This window comes from Nerophis lumbriciformis, linkage group LG09 (genome assembly GCF_033978685.3).
Source record: "Nerophis lumbriciformis linkage group LG09, RoL_Nlum_v2.1, whole genome shotgun sequence".
In the NCBI taxonomy this organism is placed as follows: Eukaryota; Metazoa; Chordata; class Actinopteri; order Syngnathiformes; family Syngnathidae; genus Nerophis; species Nerophis lumbriciformis.
This window is the reverse complement of record NC_084556.2, coordinates 47,834,117-47,856,500: the sequence shown is the minus strand read 5'-3', so window position 1 is coordinate 47,856,500 and position 22,384 is coordinate 47,834,117. Positions and strand designations below refer to the sequence as shown.

General features: G+C 41.8%; 3 protein-coding genes across 3 annotated transcripts in view; all 3 read left to right on the top strand.

The window, feature by feature from the left end:
* nsd1b (nuclear receptor binding SET domain protein 1b) overlaps positions 1-22,384 on the top strand; it is a 322,978-nt gene that overhangs the window by 254,257 nt on the left and 46,337 nt on the right. The window lies entirely within an intron of this gene.
* Positions 4,698-11,857, top strand: LOC133607209 (uncharacterized). Its single transcript, XM_061961684.1, has 3 exons — positions 4,698-5,018; positions 5,086-5,385; positions 11,318-11,857. Exons 1-3 carry the CDS (start codon positions 4,707-4,709, stop codon positions 11,783-11,785), a joined length of 1,080 nt encoding a protein of 359 aa, XP_061817668.1. The 5' UTR covers positions 4,698-4,706; the 3' UTR covers positions 11,786-11,857.
* Positions 15,984-22,384, top strand: part of ttc3 (tetratricopeptide repeat domain 3) — a 101,778-nt gene continuing 95,377 nt past the window's right edge. Inside the window, exon 1 of the mRNA XM_061963036.1 lies at positions 15,984-16,186. The gene's annotated coding sequence lies outside the window, so the exon portion shown is untranslated. The remainder of the gene's footprint in view (positions 16,187-22,384) is intronic.

Here is a 22,384-nt window from a genome sequence, read left to right as displayed (position 1 = left end):
TTAAAGGTGGAATGAGAAATGTTTGAAAATTGGCTGGGCAAAAAGTCCCGGAAAACCGGGAATTCCTGGAATTATTTTGAACTTGGAAAATGGTAGTTTGATTGTTCAAAGTGAGATGAGTGAGTGTGTGGATGGTGGAACGGTTTGAATCGGGTGAGAAATGTGGGAGTTGTGCATGTTTGAAAATTGGTTGGGCAAAATGTCCCAGAAAACCGGAAATTCTGGGAATTCCTGGAAGTATCTTGAACTTGGAAAATGCTAGTTTTAATGTACAAGGTTAGATGAGTGAGTGTGTGGATGGTGGAATGGTTCGAATCGGGTGAGACATGTAGGAATTGTGCACGTTTGAAAAATGGCTGGGCAAAACGTCCCGGAAAACCGGGAATTCCTGGAATTATTTTGAACTTTGAAAATGGTAGTTTGATTGCCTAAGGTGAGATGAGTGAGTGTGTGGATGGTGGAACGGCTCGAATCGGATGAGAAATGTTTGAAAATTGGCTGGGCAAAAAGTTCCGGAAAACCGGGAATTCCTGGAATTATTTTGAACTTGGAAAATGGTAGTTTGATTGTTCAACGTGAGATGAGTGAGATGAGTGAGTGTGTAGATGGTGGAACGGTTAGAATCGGGTGAGAAATGTGGGAGTTCATGGTCAATGAGGAGAAAATTCTGGTAAATTCCGGGAAAACCAGGAATTTGAGGAAAAGAAAAATATGTTTTGCGTTCTATATAATGGAAGAGTAGTGTGGGTGGATGGTTGAAAGGTTGGAATCCGGTTTAAAAATGGCGCAAAATTTTAAGAACTTTGTGCATTTTAGAAAATTTGAGATTTAGAAAATGGAAGGATGGATATGAATAGGTTGGTGTTGGAATTTTTGGAATCAGTTGAAAAATGTTGACGTAGTAACAGTTTGAATTGAGAATGGGTATTTTGGAATTTCTGGAATTTTGGGAAATCTGGAATTTGTACGAACAAAAAGAGCATTTGTTGTCCTAACTAAAAGGAATGTTTTAAAGGTGGAATGAGAAATGTTTGAAAATTGGCTGGGCAAAAAGTCCCGGAAAACCGGGAATTCCTGGAATTATTTTGAACTTGGAAAATGGTAGTTTGATTGTTCAAAGTGAGATGAGTGAGTGTGTGGATGGTGCAACAGTTCGAATCGGGTGAGAAATGTGGAAGTTGCGCATGTTTGAAAAATGGTTGGGCAAAATGTCCCGGAAAACCGGAAATTCTGGTAATTCCTGGAAGTATCTTGAACTTGGAAAATGCTAGTTTTAATGTACAAGGTTAGATGAGTGAGTGTGTGGAATCGGGTGAGACATGTGGAATCGGGTGAGACATGTGGGAGTTGTACACGTTTGAAAAATGGCTGGACAAAATGTCCCGGAAAACCGGGAATTCCTGGAATTATTTTGAACTTGGAAAATGGTAATTTGATTGCCTAAGGTGAGATGAGTGAGTGTGTGGATGGTGGAACGGCTCGAATCGGATGAGAAATGTTTGAAAATTGGCTGGGCAAAAAGTACCGGAAAACCGGGAATTCCTGGAATTATTTTGAACTTGGAAAATGGTACCGGTAGTTTGATTGTTCAACGTGAGATGAGTGAGATGAGTGAGTGTGTAGATGGTGGAACGGTTCGAATCGGGTGAGAAATGTGGGAGTTCATGGTCAATGAGGAGAAAATTCTGGTAAATTCCGGGAAAACCAGGAATTTGAGGAAAAGGAAAATATGTTTTGCGTTCTATATAATGGAAGAGTAGTGTGGGTGGATGGTTGAAAGGTTGGAATCCGGTTTAAAAATGGCGCAAAATTTTAAGAACTTTGTGCATTTTAGAAAATTTGAGATTTAGAAAATGGAAGGATGGATATGAATAGGTTGGTGTTGGAATTTTTGGAATCAGTTGAAAAATGTTGACGTAGTAACAGTTTGAATTGAGAATGGGTATTTTGGAATTTCTGGAATTTTGGGAAATCTGGAATTTGTACGAACAAAAAGAGCATTTGTTGTCCTAACTAAAAGGAATGTTTTAAAGGTGGAATGAGAAATGTTTGAAAATTGGCTGGGCAAAAAGTCCCGGAAAACCGGGAATTCCTGGAATTATTTTGAACTTGGAAAATGGTAGTTTGATTGTTCAAAGTGAGATGAGTGAGTGTGTGGATGGTGGAACGGTTTGAATTGGGTGAGAAATGTGGGAGTTGTGCATGTTTGAAAATTGGTTGGGCAAAATGTCCCAGAAAACCGGAAATTCTGGGAATTCCTGGAAGTATCTTGAACTTGGAAAATGCTAGTTTTAATGTACAAGGTTAGATGAGTGAGTGTGTGGATGGTGGAATGGTTCGAAACTGGTGAGACGTGTGGGAGTTGTGCACGTTTGAAAAATGGCTGGACAAAATGTCCCGGAAAACCGGGAATTCCTGGAATTATTTTGAACTTGGAAAATGGCAATTTGATTGCCTAAGGTGAGATGAGTGAGTGTGTGGATGGTGGAACGGCTCGAATCGGATGAGAAATGTTTGAAAATTGGCTGGGCAAAAAGTTCCGGAAAACCGGGAATTCCTGGAATTATTTTGAACTTGGAAAATGGTAGTTTGATTGTTCAACGTGAGATGAGTGAGATGAGTGAGTGTGTAGATGGTGGAACGGTTCGAATCGGGTGAGAAATGTGGGAGTTCATGGTCAATGAGGAGAAAATTCTGGTAAATTCCGGGAAAACCAGGAATTTGAGGAAAAGGAAAATATGTTTTGCGTTCGATATAATGGAAGAGTAGTGTCGGTGGATGGTTGAAAGTTTGAAAAATGTTGACGTAGTAACAGTTTGAATTAAGAATGGGTATTTTGGAATTTCTGGAATTTTGGGAAATCTGGAATTTGTACGAACAAAAAAAGCATTTGTTGTCCTAACTAAAAGGAATGTTTTAAAGGTGGAATGACAAATGTTTGAAAATTGGCTGGGCAAAAAGTCCCGGAAAACCGGGAATTCCTGGAATTATTTTGAACTTGGAAAATGCTAGTTTTAATGTCCAAGGTGAGATGGGCTTGTGTGTGGATGGTGGAACAGTTCAAATCGGGTGAGAAATGTGGGAGTTGTGCATACTTGCCAACCCTCCCGGATTTTCCGGGAGACTCCCGAAATACAGCGCCTCTCCCGAAAACCTCCCGGGACAAATTTTCTCCCGAAAATCTCCCGAAATTCAGGCGGAAGTGGAGCTGGAGGGGGCGCGGCCTCCAGCCCCATGCGGACCTGAGTCCGCTTTCCAACAATATAAAGAACGTCTACAGTAAAGCAGTCCGTCTGCCGTAAACAGCAATGTTGTGACACTCTTAAACAGGACAATACTGCCATCTAGTGCATTTGATGAAAGCACTTTTGTGCGTGCCACACATCAATGCATCATCAGAGAGGGTGTTCAGCATGGTTAGAAAGATAGTGACAGAGAATAGAACAAGGATGGACAATTCAACTCTTAACTCAACAATGAGTAGATGAGTGTTATGTGTGTGTATATGTGTAAATAAATGAACACTGAAATTCAAGTATTTCTTTTATATATATATATATATATATATATATATATATATATATATGTATATATATATATATATATATATATATATATATATATATATATATATATAGCTAGAATTCACTGAAAGTCAATTATTTCTTATATATATATATATATATATATATTTTTATATATATATATATATATATATATATATATATATATATATATATATATATATATATATATATATATATATATATATATATGTATATATATATGTCTTAATAAGGTTATCCAAAAAATAGTGCTCGATACCGTAGTAGAGCGCAATATATGTATGTGTGGGGAAAAAATCACAAGACTATTTCATCTCTACAGGCCTGTTTCATGAGGGGGGGTACCCTCAATCATCAGGAGATTTTAATGGGAGCATTCGCATACCATACTATATAAACCATGGTATGCGAATGCTCCCATTAAAATCTCCTGATGATTGAGGGTACCCCCCCTCATGAAACAGGCCTGTAGAGATGAAATAGTCTTGTGATTTTTTCCCCACACATACATATATATATATATGAAATACTTGACTTGGTGAATTCTAGCTGTAAATATACTCCTCCCCTCTTAACCACACCCCCAACCACGCCCCCGCCCCAACCACGCCCCCCGCACCCAACCCCACCCCCTACCTCCCGAAATTGGAGGTCTCAAGGTTGGCAAGTATGGAGTTGTGCATGTTTGAAAATTGGCTGGGCAAAATGTCCTGGAAAACCGGGAATTCCTGGAATTATTTTGAACTTGGAAAATGCTAGTTTTAATTTCCAAGGTGGGATGAGTGAGTGTGTGGATGGTGGAACGATTCGAATCGCGTGAGAAATGTGGGAGTTGTGGATGTTTGAAAAATGGTTGCGCAAAAAGTCCCGGAAAACCGGGAGATCTGGGAGTTCCTGGAATTATTTTGAATTTAAAAAATGGTAGTTTGATTGTTGAAGGTGAGATGAGTGAGTGTGTGAATACTTGGACATTGACACAATAATAGCAGTAAGAAAACAAACAGACAGTGTTTTTAGCTGCATTGGTGTTGCTGCCAATGGTCGACCAGCAGAGCTGACGTCATTCTGGCTGCGCAAACAAGCGCGAGGTCAAAAACACCGTGGAGTTGATTTCACACACACTCTCAGTGTCCTCCAGTCATGATCCTGCTGGGCCCCAGTCTCTGCCTTCCGTTGCAGGCCACCGTCCAGGAGCTCTTCCTGGTGGCGCGAGACGCCAACGCCATCCCGGACATCTCCTTGGATCCGGTCCTCACCACTTTCCTGTCGTTGGACTCCTCGGCGGCGTTGCAGCACCAGTACGCCTCCTTGCAGCGCGGCATGAGCGACCAGCAACAGGAGGCGTTCGGCCTCCGCCTGAACCGAGAGTTGGGGGGCGACAGGGTCAGCGGCGGGGGCGTGGGTGTTGTCGCTCTGGCCCTGTCCTTACTGCTGGACCACGTCGCCCAGCAGGTCGGTCAAAGCCGGCAAAATCGTGCGAGGTTCCGAGCTTTCGCTGAGCTTCTCTTCCTCCCGCCAGGTCCGACGCAACACCTCTTCAACCGAAACCGACCGCTCGCCCGTGACAACCAAGAAGGTTTTTGGCATCAGCGCTGCTTCAAGAATCGGCCTGATTACCAAAACCTACCTCAGCTTGATCCCCGCAATTGCAAACGACGTCGACACCGTGGCCGAGACCACCGAGATCTACGACAACTGGCTCAAGCTGGAGATGCTGGACCATTTCCACCGGATGACCGCCAAGAAGAGGATGAGCTCCGTGGCCATGCAGCAGTGGTTGACGGGAGCTGCCGTTCATCTGCACATGAGGATCCACCAGGTCAGTACCAGCACAAACATCACCTTGAGTATGTTTCACCTGCAGATGCAAGAAGCAACTTGAATGTGTACGTCACCGAGTAGAACGGTAAAAGGCTTTGCTTCCTGTTTACACGGGCCTGCGAAGCCACAGAAATCATTATGAGAGACAAGAACACAAAAGGTTTTTGCATTCTAACATATAAACATTGGCTCGTTCTTGGTGGCTCGTGTTGCCAGTCTTCCTCTCAGGGAATAAAACACACTGGTCAATGCCAAGTTCTTTTGGATGACATATATGTTGAGTAAAAAGGACCCCAGAGACAGAATGGCAGAATACCAAGTTTTACTGAATCTTCAGGAGACCAGCCCTTACAATGCAACCATAGCATCAGCAAGCGAGGTCTAAATCCAAACAAAAAGAGTCAGGTTATGTAGAGCAAAAAGAGCCGCTCTCGCCCAAAAAAGAGCGCAGCTGCTTCTTCAAAACAGATAAGGAACTGGCCAAAACAGCGGGCAAACAGGAGCCCTTAAGACAAAACAAAGAGTTTACTAGCGGATATAAGACAAAAGCAAGGAGGTCACGAGAAGACACACTACATGGGAAAATACTAGCTGATTTAAACATGACTATGGATGAAAAAAGAACACTTAAAAATATCTCATTCTCACACAAGCAATGCAGCTAATGGGAGCAATCAATTCTACAGCTAAATCACTTTAAAAATGTATTCAATAATATAATAACCAAGCTGTAGTGACATTGTTATTGTAAGAGCGAACACTGAGGAACTTTTTTTCTAGCGTAGTAACACATCGGATTTTTGGGTATTAGCCGTAAAAGTTAGCTCCAGAAAGAGATAAGCTAGCTTCTATGTCTGCACGAAACGAGCTTGAGTTTGTAATGCACAACACAATGCGATACGACACCAATCTATACTGACTGAAAAACATGAACAATCATATTACAGTATCTGTAAAGTATTAGCCCACATTTCATGTTTTGTTTGTACACAGCTAGCTCAACAGCATATGTACTTTAGTTGTAATAGCACGCATGACGTGCTGCGTGCATCATGTACAATTTTAAGGTGTGACTCACTCGATGGTCAGTTGTGCGTTTGGTCCAGCTGGCCGGGGACGTATTTTCCGGTTTATTTGGGTAAGCACTCCATTTATGTAAAAATAGCATGGGTCAAATTCCACATTTACAGCGCCAGCGTCAACAAAACTCACCTTTGTGCATTCCCGCACAGCATAAAACGTTTGGTGGACAAAATGAGACGAAGAAGGAGTGGCATAAAACGCGTCTTTCTCTGGCAGCTTCGGAGAAAGTTGTAAATGGTAAATGGGTTGTACTTGTATAGCGCTTTTCTACCTTTTTAAGGAATTCAAAGCGCTTTGACATTATTTCCACATTCACCCATTCACACACACACATTCACACACTGATGGCGGGAGCTGCCATGCACGACGCTAACCAGGCCCATCAGGAGCAAGGGTGAAGTGTCTTGCTCAAGGACACAAAGGACGTGACTAGGATGGTAGAAGGTGGGGATTGAACCAGTAACCCTCAGATTGCTGGCACGGCCACTCTCCCAACTTCGCCACGCCGTACATGAATACAAACTGTTGTGTCACAGTCCACACAACGATGGTGAGTTCAAGGACCGCCGAAAATACAGTCGTGGTCAAAAGTTTACATACACTTGTAAAGAACATAATGTCATGGCTGTCTTGAGTTTCTAATAATTTCTACAACTCAACGAGTGATTGGAGCACATACTTGTTTATCACAAAAAACATTCATGAAGTTTGGTTCTTTTATGAATTTACTATGGTTCTACTGAAAATGTGAGCAAATCTGCTGGGTCAAAAGTATACATACAGCAATGTTAATATTTGCTTACATGTCCCTTGGCAAGTTTCACTGCAATAAGACGCTTTTGGTAGCTTCTGGTTGAATTTTTGACCACTCCTCGTGACAAAATTGGTGCAGTTCAGCTAAATTTGTTGGTTTTCTGACATGGACTAGTTTCTTCAGCATTGTCCACATGTTCTCAATGGGGTTTAAGTCAGGACATTGGGTAGGCCATTCTAAAACCTTAATTCTAGCCTGATTTAGCCATTCCTTTACCACATTTGATGTGTGTTTGGGGTCATTGTCCTGTTGGAACACCCAACTGCGCTCAAGACCCAACCTCCGGGCTGATAATTTTAGGTTGTCCTGAAGAATTTGGAGGTAATCCTCCTTTTTCATTGTCCCATGTATTCTCTGTAAAGCACCAGTTCCATTGGCAGCAAAACAGGCCCAGAGCATAATACTACCACCACCATGCTTGAGGGTAGGAATGGTATTCCTGGGATTAAAGGCCTCACCTTTTCTCCTCCAAACATATTGCTGGGTATTGTGGCCAAACAGCTCAATTTGTGTTTCATCTGACCACAGAACTTTCCTCCAGAAGGTTTTATCTTTGTCCAGGTAATCAGCAGCAAACTTTAGACGAGCCTTAAGGTGTCGCTTCTGAAGCAAGGGCTTCCTTCTTCCTTCTCAGTCCATGGCGATGCAAAACACACTTGACTGTGGACACTGACACCTGTGTTCCAGCAACTCCCAATTCACTGCAGACCTGCTTTTTGGTGGTTTTCGGTTGACTCTTGATCATCCTGACCAATTTTCTCTCAGCAGCAAGTGATAGCTTGCGTTTTCTTCCTGATCGTGGCAGTGACAAAACTGTGCCATGCACTTTATACTCACGAACAGTTGTCTGCACAGCTGCTCTTGGGACCTTAAGCTGCTTTGAAATGGCTCCAAGTGACTTTCCTGACTTGTTCAAGTCAATGAGTCGTTTTTTTAAGATCTGTGCTGAGTTCCTTTGACTTTCCCATTGTCGCGTTTGTAACCGAGACTAATGACTGCATCACATGAGCCCTATTTAAATGGGCTCGGAGAAGTCAACAGGTGTCGTCAATCATAATCACTCACATGAAGTTAAGGGACCATGCCATGAAGCTGATTTGATTTGATTGTAACTTTTCTACATCACCAAAATGTATCATGTATGTATACTTTTGACCCAGCTGAGTTGGTCACAGTTTCAGTAGACCCATAATAAATTCATACAGAACCAAACTTCATGAATATTTTTTGTGACAAACCAGTATGTGCTCCAATCACTCTATAACAAAAAAAATAATCAATCAATCAATCAATGTTTACTTATATAGCCCTAAATCTCGAGTGTCTCAAAGAGTTGTGGAAATTATTGGAAACTCAAGACAGCCATGACATTATGTCCTTCACAAGTGTACGTAAACTTTTGACCACGACTATAGTAGGACAAAACGGCGCTCGCCAAACACTTTCATCAGTGAAGCATAAACGCAAACATATTAAGCAGTGGACTTTCTATAGAAACAGAAACCATATTAAAACATGCACCTGGGGATAGGTTGATTGGCAACACTAAATTGGCCCTAGTGAATGATTGTTGTCTGTCTATCTGTGTTGGCCCTGTGATGAGGTGGCGACTTGACAACCAAACAATTACACAAGGCGACTCAGTAAAGAATCTGGGTATTATCTTCGACCCAACTCTCTCGTTTGAATCACACATTAAGAGCGTTACTAAAACGGCCTTCTTTCATCTCCGTAATATCGCTAAAATTTGTTCTATTTCATCCACTAGCGACGCTGAGATCATTATTCATGCGTTCGTTACGTCTCGTCTCGACTACTGTAACGCATTATTTTGGGGTCTCCCTATGTCTAGCATTAAAAGATTACAATTGGTACAAAATGCGGCTGCTAGACCTTTGACAAGAACAAGAAAGTTTGATCATATTACGCCTATACTGGCTCACCTGCACTGGCTTCCTGTGCACTTAAGATGTGACTTTAAGGTTTTACTACTTACCTATAAAATACTACAGGGTCTAGCTCCGTCCTATCTTAACCATATGTCCCGGCAAGAAATCTGCGTTCAAAGAACTCCGGCTTATTAGTGATTCCCAGAGCCCAAAAAAAGTCTGCGGGCTATAGAGCGTTTTCTATTCGGGCTCCAGTACAATGGAATGCCCTCCCGGTAACAATTAGAGATGCTACCTCAGTAGAAGCATTTAAGTCCCATCTTAAAACTCATTTGTATACTCTAGCCTTTAAATAGACCCCCCTTTTAGACCAGTTGATCTGCCGTTTCTTTTCTTTTCTCCTCTGCTCCCCTCTCCCTTGTGGAGGGGGGGCACAGGTCCGGTGGCCATGGATGAAGTGCTGGCTGTCCAGAGTCGGGACCCGGGGTGGACCGCTCGCCTGTGCATCGGTTGGGAACATCTCTGCGCTGCTGACCCGTCTCCGCTCGGGATGGTGTCCTGCTGGCCCCACTATGGACTGGACTCTTACTATTATGTTGGATCCACTATCATACTTGCCAACCCTCACGGATTTTCCGGGAGACTCCCGAAATTCAGCGCCTCTCCCGAAAACCTCCCGGGACAAATTTTCTCCCGAAAATCTCCCGAAATTCAGGCGGAGCTGAAAGCCACGCCCCCTCCAGCTCCATGCGGACCTGGGTGACGTCAGGTGCGCAACCCCACGTAAATCGTTGGCCAACCAAAAAGTAACCCCAGTACGCTATAGCCAACATTCACCTGGAGATGGCAACAGACAAACATAGATCACTCTATTACATTATTCCCCTTTTAGAAATGTATAGAAGTTACTCAAAATAAATAAACAACCCAACCAAAAAATGCAGCAGCTCAATTAAAAAACTGTACTTAAGCCACATTCTTTTTTCTTTTTTTTTTAGTACTGAACTCTTAACCATCATTTGTAAAAAAAAAATAACATGCTTATTATACAAACAGTATTTGTACACCTTTAACACAGATTTTTATACTGTCTTCAGAGATTCCGGTTTTTTGGTGGTACTCGAAACCTTTCTGGGTACCTGCGAAAGGGTGTTCAGCATGGTTAGAAAAATAGTGACAGAGAATAGAACAAGGATGGACAATTCAACCCTTAACTCAACAATGAGTAGATGAGTGTTATGTGTGTGTATATGTGTAAATAAATGAACACTGAAATTCAAGAATTTATTTTATTTATATATATATATATATATATATATATATATATATATATATATATATATATATATATATATATATATATATATATATATATATATATATATATATAAAATACTTGACTTGGTGAATTCTAGCTGTAAATATACTCCTCCCCTCTTAGCCCCGCCCCCAACCACGCCCCCGCCACACCCCCGACCAAGGTTGGCAAGTATGCACGATGGACTGGACTCTCACAATATTATGTCAGACCCACTCGACATCCATTGCATTCGGTCTCCCCTAGAGGGGGGGGGGGGGGTTACCCACATATGCGGTCCTCTCCAAGGTTTCTCATAGTCATTCACATCGACGTCCCACTGGGGTGAGTTTTTCCTTGCCCTTATGTGGGCTCTGTACCGAGGATGTCGTTGTGGCTTGTGCAGCCCTTTGAGACACTTGTGATTTAGGGCTATATAAATAAACATTGATTGATTGATTGTTCAGGGTGTACCCCGCCTTCCGCCCGATTGCAGCAACCCCAAAAGGGATAAGCAGTAGAAAACGGATGGATGGATGTTTGTTCCCCCATCTTTTTTACATGTTCATATATTTTTGAAAAATCTCCAGGGAGCCACTTGGACGGCGCTAAAGAGCCATGCGGCCCCACCTTAAGGTGTCAGGGAGTGAGGTTTCAGAAAGTACAACTCTGGCACAGCTGCACTGGCCTTCGTTAGTGATGCGGATTGATTCACCCAATAACGCCAAAGTTGTGCGTCTGGTTTACGAACTTAGTTGGTTCTTGAACGTGGTTTGCAAGGCAAAAAGTTTTCACCCGGGAACATATTCTTAATGGAGCGAACGTCTTCACGTTTCTTCTCTTACAGGTTCGGCTTCACTCGGTGCCACCAGGCTCAGCGGAGTCCCTCCGTTTTTCTTACAAGACGGCGCTGAATCGCCTGGTGCAGGGCTACACGGTCTACCTTCACAGGAACATTCAAGAGACTGCACCTTCAGAGCCACGGGACATCGTAACCAACGAGACCTGCTTCGGTCCACTGCCTTTCAGCTCAAACAGCACAGCTTGTAAAAGTGATGAGTCGGCGTCCCCAGAAGGCCATGAAGATGACGATGCAGGCACCAGGCGGGGTCTACTGGTCATCGAGGGCGGGAGGAACATCAGTCATGACGTGCAGCATCACCCGTGCGAGTCTCCCGCCATACAGCAAGCTTTGGTGCTGCGCATCATCAATGCACAAGACCTGGAACAGAGCAGAAATGTTTTCCTGTATCCTAAGAAGGTCTTCTACCGCCTTGTTGGGCAGAAGGAAGACTTTCAGTTGAGGGCAAACTAGATCACAAATGTTCACTTCATTGTGTGAAAACTTTGGAACTTGGAGGCTTGGAAATAAAATTCTAATGCAAAATTGTTAGTTTTTTTTTGTTTTGGGCTGTCAAAGGATTTATTTTTTAAATCAGATTAATCACACTCTTGAACTGTGTATAATTATGATTGATCACAGGTTATTTGCTTGCATACATAGAATTTGCTGAAGAAAAGACCCCAATGATTGGATACAAATGCAATTTGGTAGTGAAATAAAAGAAGTACAACTTAAATTCGGATATATGTAAATATCTTCCTCCGACAATTCCCCCTTCAGATCTTCTAAAAAGATCTTTATCACTAGTACAACACTTCTAAAATACGCCCCTCTTTGAGCAAGCTAGTAAAAAATTAAAAACATAGTTACATGGCAGATAAACGGATGGAATCTATGTCAATGTCGTCACTCTCAGGGAAGGAAACTAGCATTTCTCGAAAGTCACCACTTTGCTTGACCCCCTTCAGTGACATAGCAAACCCAGGTTGTTCAGCAAGCCCCTCAACAGCATCACGAGTCAGGTTGGTCAGTCTCAACAGATTATAAAAATCATAGTTAATGCGTTCTACATTTTTAGTAGCAGTCACAGGGAAAATAGCACCAATTATAGGAAGGTTCTCGAAACCTGCACAGGATTCACACCACAATTTATGTTGTGGTGGGACCCCCCTTGGTTGTCCAATTGCATCAAAGTAAACACCATCAGGGTTTCTCATCAAATCAAAAGAGCCCGTTACACTCCTCCGAGATAAAACATGGCGTCTTCTGCGGGAAGTTAGAGAGGCCGCTGAAACAGGAGTACCAAGGGGTGTTAATTTGGTACCCACTAGGGTGAGTGGGGTCATGTTGCGTTTTGGACCAGTTGTTCCTCCCAGGGAATTCAAGTCACAAGTCGCTCCCAAGCTCTTTACGACACTTAAAGCTGAGTTGAAAAAACTACCAGAGACAGAATAGGTATTTTGTAATATATTGGCAAAGCTTTGCAGATATATTTTTTGGGACCAGTCCAGCATAGAACATTCTATCGCGCCGCCAAAATGGTCTCTCTCTCCCGATCCCAAAAACCCTCTCTTTTCTCCCCTCTCTGTAGTCAAAATACATGCTAGTCAAAACACATTCCAAAGCCTCAAGGTTAACACACACAGTTTACTTGCAGACAAAGCAGCAAGAGAAGAAATGGAAAACACGAGCTGTTTTCAAATATGACTATGAAATAAAAGAAGTACAACTTAAATTCGGATATATGTAAATATCTTCCTCCGACAGTAGTCAGAATGTCGTACAGGAACGTTTTTTTTTTATGTTTTACTGAACTGTAAGGACGCTGTATCGATCCGTTGTGGTGAAGAAGGAGCTGAGCCGGAAGGCAAAGCTCTCGATTTACCGGTCGATCTACGTTCCCATCCTCACCTATGGTCATGAGCTTTGGGTTATGACCGAAAGGACAAGATCACGGGTACAAGCGGCCGAAATGAGTTTCCTCCGCCAGGTGGCGGGGCTCTCCCTTAGAGATAGGGTGAGAAGCTCTGTCATCCGCGGGGAGCTCAAAGTAAAGCCGCTGCTCCTCCACATCGAGAGGAGCCAGATGAGGTGGTTCGGGCATCTGGTAAGGATGCCACCCGATCGCCTCCCTCGGGAGGTGTTTAGGGCACGTCCGACCGGTAGGAGGCCACGGGGAAGACCCAGGACACGTTGGGAAGACTATGTCTTCCGGCTGGTCTGGGAACGCCTCGGGATCCCCCGGGAAGAGCTGGACGAAGTGGCTGGGGAGAGGGAAGTCTGGGCTTCCCTGCTTAGGCTGCTGCCCCCGCGACCCGACCTCGGATAAGCGGAAGAAGATAGATGGATGGATGGATGAACTGTAAGTCATTGATTTGCTCAAAACATGGTGACAGTGTAGTATAGGGGTGTCGAACTTATCCAGTTCAAGACCAACCCTCTGATTCCATACCTTTCTAAATTGTTTATTAAGATACTGTGATTAATTGTGTCAAATGCTTCTGTTAAATCCATAAACACTGCAGCAGCACTTTTTTTTTTTTACTATCTATTGCATTTGTGATCTCTCTCCGTTATTTCGATTAATGCCATTGGTGTTGAGATGTTGGCTCTGTATCCGTCTTGGTTACCTGTGAGTGTTTTGTTTTTATTCATGAATTTGTCTACAAACCCCGTTTCCATATAAGTTGGGAAATTGTGTTAGATGTAAATATAAACGGAATACAATGATTTGCAAATCCTTTTCAACCCATATTCAGTTGAATATGCAACAAAGACAACATATTTGATGTTCAAACTGATAAATTCTTTTTTTTGTTGCAAATAATTATTAACTTTAGAATTTGATGCCAGCAACACGTGACAAAGAAGTTGGGAAAGGTGGCAATAAATACTGATAAAGTTGAGGAATGCTCATCAAACACTTATGTGGAACATCCCACAGGTGAACAGGCAAATTGGGAACAGGTGGGTGCCATGATTGGGTATAAAAGTAGATTCCAAGAAATGCTCAGTCATTCACAAACAAGGATGGGGTGAGGGTCACCACTTTGTCAACAAATGCGTGAGCAAATTGTTGAACAGTTTAAGAAAAACCTTTCTCAACCAGCTTTTGCAAGGAATTTAGGGATTTCACCATCTACGGTCCGTAATATCATCAAAGGGTTTAGAGAATCTGGAGAAATCACTGCACGTAAGCAGCTAAGCCTGTGACCTTCGATCCCTCAGGCTGTACTGCAGCAACAAGCGACATCAGTGTGTAAAGGATATCACCACATGGGCTCAGGAACACTTCAGAAATCCACTGTCAGTAACTACAGTTGGTCGCTACATCTGTAAGTGCAAGTTAAATCTCTCCCATGCAAGGCAAAAACCGTTTATCAACAACACCCAGAAACGTCGTCGGCTTCGCTGGGCCTGAGCTCATCTAAGATGAACTGATACAAAGTGGAAAAGTGTTCTGTGGTCAAATTGTTTTTGGAAACTGTGGACGTCGTGTCCTCCGGACCAAAGAGGAAAAGAACCATCCGGATTGTTATAGGCGCAAAGTTGAAAAGCCAGCATCTGTGATGGTATGGGGGTGTATTAGTGCCCAAGACATGGGTAACTTACACATCTGTGAAGGCGCCATTAATGCTGAAAGGTACATACAGGTTTTGGAGCAACATATGTTGCCATCCAAGCAACGTTACCATGGACGCCCCTGCTTATTTCAGCAAGACAATGCCAAGCCACGTGTTACATCAACGTGGCTTCATAGTAAAAGAGTGCGGGTACTAGACTGGCCTGCCTGTAGTCCAGACCTGTCTCCCATTGAAAATGTGTGGCGCAATATGAAGCCTAAAATACCACAACGGAGACCCCCGGACTGTTGAACAACTTAAGCTCTACATAAAACAAGAATGGGAAAGAATTCCATTTTCAAAGCTTCAACAAGTAGTTTCCTCAGTTCCCAAATGTTTACTGAGTGTTGTTAAAAGGAAAGGCCATGTAACACAGTGGTGAACATGCCCTTTCCCAACTACTTTGGCACGTGTTGCAGCCATGAAATTCTAAGTTAATTATTATTTGCAAAAAAAAAAAAAAAGTTTATGCGTTTGAACATCAAATATCTTGTCTTTGTAGTGCATTCAATTGAATATGGGTTGAAAAGGATTTGCAAATCATTGTATTCCGTTTAAATTTACATCTAACACAATTTCCCAACTCATATGGAAACGGAGTTTGTAATCTGTTGTTAAACAGTTTTTCAAAGATTTTAGAAAAATTGTGGAAGTAGAGAAACAGGTAGAGTGAAATAATCAGCTGACTCTATGTACAGGCAAAGTAACAGTATTATTATTATTGTTTCTATTATTGTAGTGATGCATGAATTCAAATAGAAAAGTAAGCAAGAATGGCTGCTATGTTGTGAACTAAAAAAAAAAACGGCCGGTAGATGGCAGTAATGCAGCCCAGCACCTCATTTAAATACCGGAAATATGAGCAGAAAAAGAAAAACAAGAACGTTATTTTTTTTGTAATCATATAATTATTATATGGTTGATCATAAGGCCATCATAACTATACATATGACAATTATTTCGCGATATCAAATTCATGGAAAAGCCTATGCAGTTGTTGTCGCCCCTCCCCTTTTTTTAAATTTGACGTTACGTCATCGCCATTTTAAAACATCCGGATGTGGCCTTCAGGTTGTTAGTTTTCTTCACGTTGGTCAATTGTCACTCATAGAGGTAGAGAACGTATTTCTATTTTTTTTTTTTTTTTATATATTTACAATTTCTTAATTGAAAGATTATTATTGTCCAAGCCGTCTTTGTTTTGTCTATTTGGGGGCCACGCGGCCGAGAGCCTCTCAATCGAAGTCAGGTAAGAGAGTGTCGATGTGTGGCTCGTTGTTTTTGTTTTTTTTAATTAAATGTACTTTGAAAGCTTTAAAAAAAGAACAAAATCGGCGACTTTAATGTTTTATTTGTGGTGCGGAGTTTTAAATGAAGCGGTGACTGCAGTAGTGGTTGGTTTGGTGTTAGCCTAGCTAGCTTCTCATGGCATTCACACCATCGCGGGTGGATCGTTCACTTTAAAGTTGTTTTATCATTTTTCTATATTCCATCCATCCGTTTTTCTACCGCTTGTCCCTTTTTGGGGTCGCAGGGGGTGCTGGAGCCTGTCTCAGCTGCATTCGTATTCCTTGAAAGTGCCCCGCCAAAAAATAAAAAAAAGTTGTTTTCATCAACAAAATTAATATATTATATTAATACTGTTTTGCTTGCAATGGAAGCCTATGCGGTTTTTGTGGGATGATCGCGATGCTCTCGGTTTCGTTTAGCTCGAAATGATATCACGATTATCGACGGATGCTTGTTTAAGCTAGCTCCTGTTGTTAGCCCGTCCTAGTTGATTTTACCTTCCCGGGTTGTTTGCGTCACTGAAAACTTTTTCTTTCATTCATTTAAGACAGACAAACTACATCACAACCCTGATCTTTTTAAAGTTAAAGTCCCAACGATAGTCACACACACTAGGTGCGGTGACACGTGTCCTCTGCATTTCACCCATCCCCATGTTCACCCCCCTGGGAGGTGAGGGGAGCAGTGAGTAGCAGCGTGCGCCGCGCTCGGGAATCATTTGGTGATTTAACCCCCAATTTCAACCCTTGATGCTGAGTAGTGATGGGTTGATGTGGCGTCATGAAGCGTTTCGACACATTGCAAAACTGTATTGATACTGTGTCGATACTGTGTCACTAAATACTGACATCTGCTGGACATTAAAAATCCCTACAGGCAACCTATGGACCGACTCAACTGACACTGATTTTATGACCTAGTATATGCAATAATATAAACTAAGTCATTGTATTTCATTTAGGATTATTTCTAGAGATGCATTAAATGTAATATCGGAAATTATCGGTATCGTTTTTTTAATTTATTATCGGTCTCGTTTTTTGTTTTTTTGTTTTGTTTTTTAAATCAACATAAAAAACACAAGATACACTTACAATTAGTGCACCAACCCAAAAAACCTCCCTCCCCCATTCACACTCATTCACACAAAAGGGTTGTTTCTTTATGTTATTAATATTGTGGTTCCTACATTATATATCAATATATATCAATACAGTCTGCAAGGGATACAGTCCGTAAGCACACATGATTGTGCGTGCTGCTGGTTCACTAATAGTACTAACCTTTAACAGTTAATTTGACTCATTTTCATTCATTACTAGTTTCTATGTACCCGTATTTTCCGCACTATTAGCCGCACCTAAAAACCACAAATTTACTCAAAAGCTGACAGTGCGGCTTTTAACCCGGTGCGCTTTATATATGGATTAATATTAAGATTCATTTTCATAAAGTTCGGTCTCGCAACTACGGTAAACAGCCGCCATCTTTTTTCCCCGTAGAAGAGGAAGTGCTTCTTCTTCTACGCAAGCAACCGCCAAGGTAAGCACCCGCCCCCATAGAACAGGAAGCGCTTCTTCTTCTACTGTAAGCATCTACTGTAAGCAACCACCCGCCCGCGTAGAAGAAGAAAAAGCGCGCGGATATTACCGTACGTTTCATTTCCTTTGTGTGTTTACATCTGTAAAGACCACAAAATGGCTCCTACTAAGCGACAGGGATCCGGTTCATGAAAAGACGCAATCTCTCCATCCGCACACGGATTACTATTTCACAGCAACTGCCTAAAGACTTTCAAGAAAAGCTGGCTACTTTCCGTGCATATTGTAAAAACAAGATAGCTGAAAAAAAGATCCGGCCAGAGAACATTATCAACATGGACGAGGTTCCACTGACTTTTGATATTCCTGTGAACCGCACTGTGGATACAACGGGAGCACGTACGGTGAATATTCGCACCACAGGGAATGAGAAGTCATCCTTCACTGTGGTTCTAGCTTGCCATGCTAATGGCCAGAAACTTCCACCCATGGTGATATTCAAAAGGAAGACCTTGCCAAAAGAGACCTTTCCAGCCGGCGTCATCATAAAAGCTAACTCGAAGGGATGGATGAAGAAAAGATGAGCGAGTGGTTAAGGTAAGTTTAAGTTTACGCGAAGAGGCCGGGTGGCTTTTTTCACGCAGCTCCGTCGTCCATGTTGATATACGATTCCATGCGCGCCCACATCACGCTGGTTTTTAATATATTATTAAAGTTTGACTGACCTATTTGACTGTTTTTTTGACATTCCTTTAGCGCAGTTAGATGCGGCTTACAACACGGGGCGGCTTATATGTGGACAAAGTTTTGAAATATGCCGTTCATTGAAGGCGCGGCTTATAACCCAGGGCGCCTTATGGTGCGGAAAATACGGTAACTGTTTTTATATTGTTTAACTCTTTTTTTTTTTATTCAAGAAAATGTTTTTAATTTATTTAACTTATTTTATTTCATTAATTTTTTTTAAAAGTACCTCATCTTCACCATACCTTGTTGTCCAAATAAGGCATAATAATGTGTTAATTCCACGACTGTATATATTGGTTGATATCGGTATCGGTTGATATTGGTATCGGTAATTAAAGAGTTGGGCAATATCGGAATATCGGCAAAAAGCCATTATCGGACATCCCTAATTATTTCATATTTTCATTTAAATAAAAATAGATTTTTATCTTTTTTAGATACAATCAATAAATAATGTGAACATGTATCATAACATGGAAATCTAAGAGAACGTGTTGTGAACTGGGAATGTTTTTTTTGTGTGTTTTTTTTACACATTTTTATTTTTTTTTAAAACAGTTTTTCCAACGTATTAAATTTTAGACGATTTCTCTTCTTAGTTATTATTTCTCCGGCTGACAGCATTGAGGAGGTGGATTTGTTAATGTACGACAATTCTGTCGTACAAATGAGACATTTAACCTGCAGAAAATATGAATAGTAAACTAAGAATCATTTTGAAGAGATTTTGAATTCTAATAGATCAAGTGGAAACTTTGAGAGAACAGGATGAAACGACAAGGAAATTAACACAAATACCTTTTTTCCGATATATGATCAAAATATTCCCACACGGCGGAAATCTTTCTTTTTGCCTGAGGCTGCTCCATGATCTCCGACGACGATAAATTACAAATGACCAACGACAGAAGTGCGGCGATTCTGTTGGCAGCAGCATGTCGTTGACAGATGTGCTTCTTTATAAACACAGTTTGGCGCGCAGGCGTCAGTGCGACACAGTTCGCGTATCGGTCACGTGACCAAAACAGCTCATGATCGGTCACGTGACTTTTTGAAAGCGGTACGCGCACCGACACAGGGTTTTGCTCTATGAGCTCGACGCATGCGCCGATGCATCGGTGTTGCCGGACCCATCACTAATGCTGAGTGCTAGTGATGGGTCCGGCAACACCGATGCATCGGCGCATGCGTCGAGCTCATAGAGCAAAACCCTGTGTCGGTGCGCGTACCGCTTTTTAGAAAGTCACGTGACCGATCATGAGCTGTATCGGTCACGTGACCGATACGCGAACTGTGTCGCACTGACGCCTCCTCTGTGCCTTGTGAGCGGGTCTTTTCTACAGCCGGAGAAATAATAACTAAGAAGAGAAATTGTCTAAAATGTAAAACGTTGGAAAAACAGTTTTTTTTAAATAAAAATGTGTAAAAAAAAAAAATAATAAAAAAATTCCCAGTCCACAAGCATCCTCATTCACGACACGTTCTCTTAGATTTCCATGTTATGATACATGTTCACATTATTTATTGACTGTATCTAAAAAAGATAAAAATATATTTTTATTTAAATGAAGATATGAAATAATCCTAAATGTAATACAATGACTTGGTTTATATTATTGTATATACTAGGTCAGGGGTCGGCAACCTTTACCAGTCAAAGAGCCATTTTGACCAGTTTCACAAATTAAACAAAACAATGGGAGCCACAAAAATCTTTTGAAATTTAAAATGAAATAACACTGCATACAGAGTTTTTTTTTGCTTTGTGCTATGTATAAACCAAGGGTCTCAGAGTTAGACACGCGGCCCACACCTTAATATGTAAATTAAATGTTTGCGAGTTTTATATGAATGGCGCTTGACAGCATCATCCTTGTCAACCCTCCCGATTTTACCGGCAGACTGCGAATTTCATGGCAACTATGATTTCAGGGCAACTATTCTCTCGAACGTACCGTGATGTTACAGCATTTATCGCCCACTACAATCAGCGTGCCGGACCAGCCACACGTTGTATGGGGCTTCTGCTTGCGCATGTATGTGACAGCAAGGCATACTTGTTCAACAACCACACAGGTTACACTAAACTTTAACACTCTTACTAATAATGCTCCACACTGTGAACCCACACCAAACAAGAATGACAAACACATTTTGGGAGAACATCTGCACCGTAACACAACATAAACACAACAGAACAAATACCCAGAATCCCATGCAGCCCTAACTCTTCCGGGCTACATTATACCGCTACCAAACCCCGCCCACCTCAACCGACGCACGGGGGGGGGGGGGGGTTGTATATTGTAGCGCCCTGGAAGAGTTAGTGCTGCATGGGATTCTGGGTATTTGTTCTGTTGTGTTTATGTTGTGTTAAGGTGCAGATGTTCTCCCGAAATGTGTTTTGTCATTCTTGTTTGGTTTTGGTTCAAAGTGTGGCGCATTATTAGTAAGAGTGTTAAAGTTGTTTTATATGGCCACCGTCAGTGTAACCTGTGTGGCTGTTGACCAAGTATGCCTTGCTGTCACTTACGTGTGCAAGCAGAAGATGCATATATCAAGATGCTGAGCTGGCACGCTGTTGACACAGATTGTAGAAAGCACCAAATGCTGTACCATCATGGCACACCCTTATTATTAATGTAAGGGTGAAAATCGGAGAATACTGAAACCCGGAAGTCACCCGGGAAAATCGGGTGGGGGGGTCGACAAGTATGCAGCTGAGCCGCATCAGAGTGATCAAAGAGCCGCATGCGGCTCCGGAGCCGCGGGTTGCCGACCCCTGTACTAGGTCATAAAATCAGTGTCAGTTGAGTCGGTCCATAGGTTGCCTGTAGGGATTTTTCATGTCCAGCAGATGTCAGTATTTAGTGACACAGTATCAATACAGTTTTGCAATGTGTCAACGCTTCATGACGCCTCATCAACCCATCACTACTGAGTGCCAAGCAGGGAGGTAATGGGTCCCATTTTTATAGTCTTTATTTTTTATTAAATCAACATAAAAAACACAAGATACACTTACAACCAGTGCACCAACCCAAAAAAAACCTCCCTCCCCCATCCACACTCATTCACACAAAAGGGGCTGTCTCTTTCCGTTATTAAACTTCTGGTTCCTACAATATAGAACAATACAGTCTGCAAGGGATACAGTCCTTGAAGCACACATGATTGTGTGTGCTGCTGGTCCACTAACATTTTCATTAATTACTATTTTTTTATGCAATTGTTTTTATATTGTTTTACTTTCTTTTTTATTCTAGAAAAAGTTTTTTGTTTATTTATTTTATTTTATTTAAAAAAAATAAAATAAAGGACCAGGTTGTCAATTAAATCAGATTATTCAAAAGGGTTCTTAAAACCAGGTCCAGTTCAGAGTATGTCCAGGTCGGGCTCAGCAACACACACCTTCACCTAATGTACACTGAAAACCAGGGAACACAACAGATTGCATACAATCCACAAACAAAATTACATTTTCAAAATAAGCACCCATGTACAGTCCAGATCACGTCCAAGTCGGACTCAGCAACACACACCTTCATTTATGTACACTTAATTTAGGGAACACAACAACAGATTGCATATCATGTATAAACAAAATTACATTTTCAAAATAAGCCTTTGGGGACTTCCCATATTTTTTTTTAAATGTTTTTTGGCATCATCGTTTTCAACCATATAACTTTCTAAAGTATAAAAATATTGAATAAATAGTCTGGAACAACATGACACACAAAGTTAAAGTACCAATGATTGTCACACACACACTAGGTGTGGCAAAATTATTCTCTGCATTTGATTGATCACCCCCTGGGAGGTGAGGGGAGCAGTGAGCAGCAGCGGTGGCCGCGCCCGGGAATCAT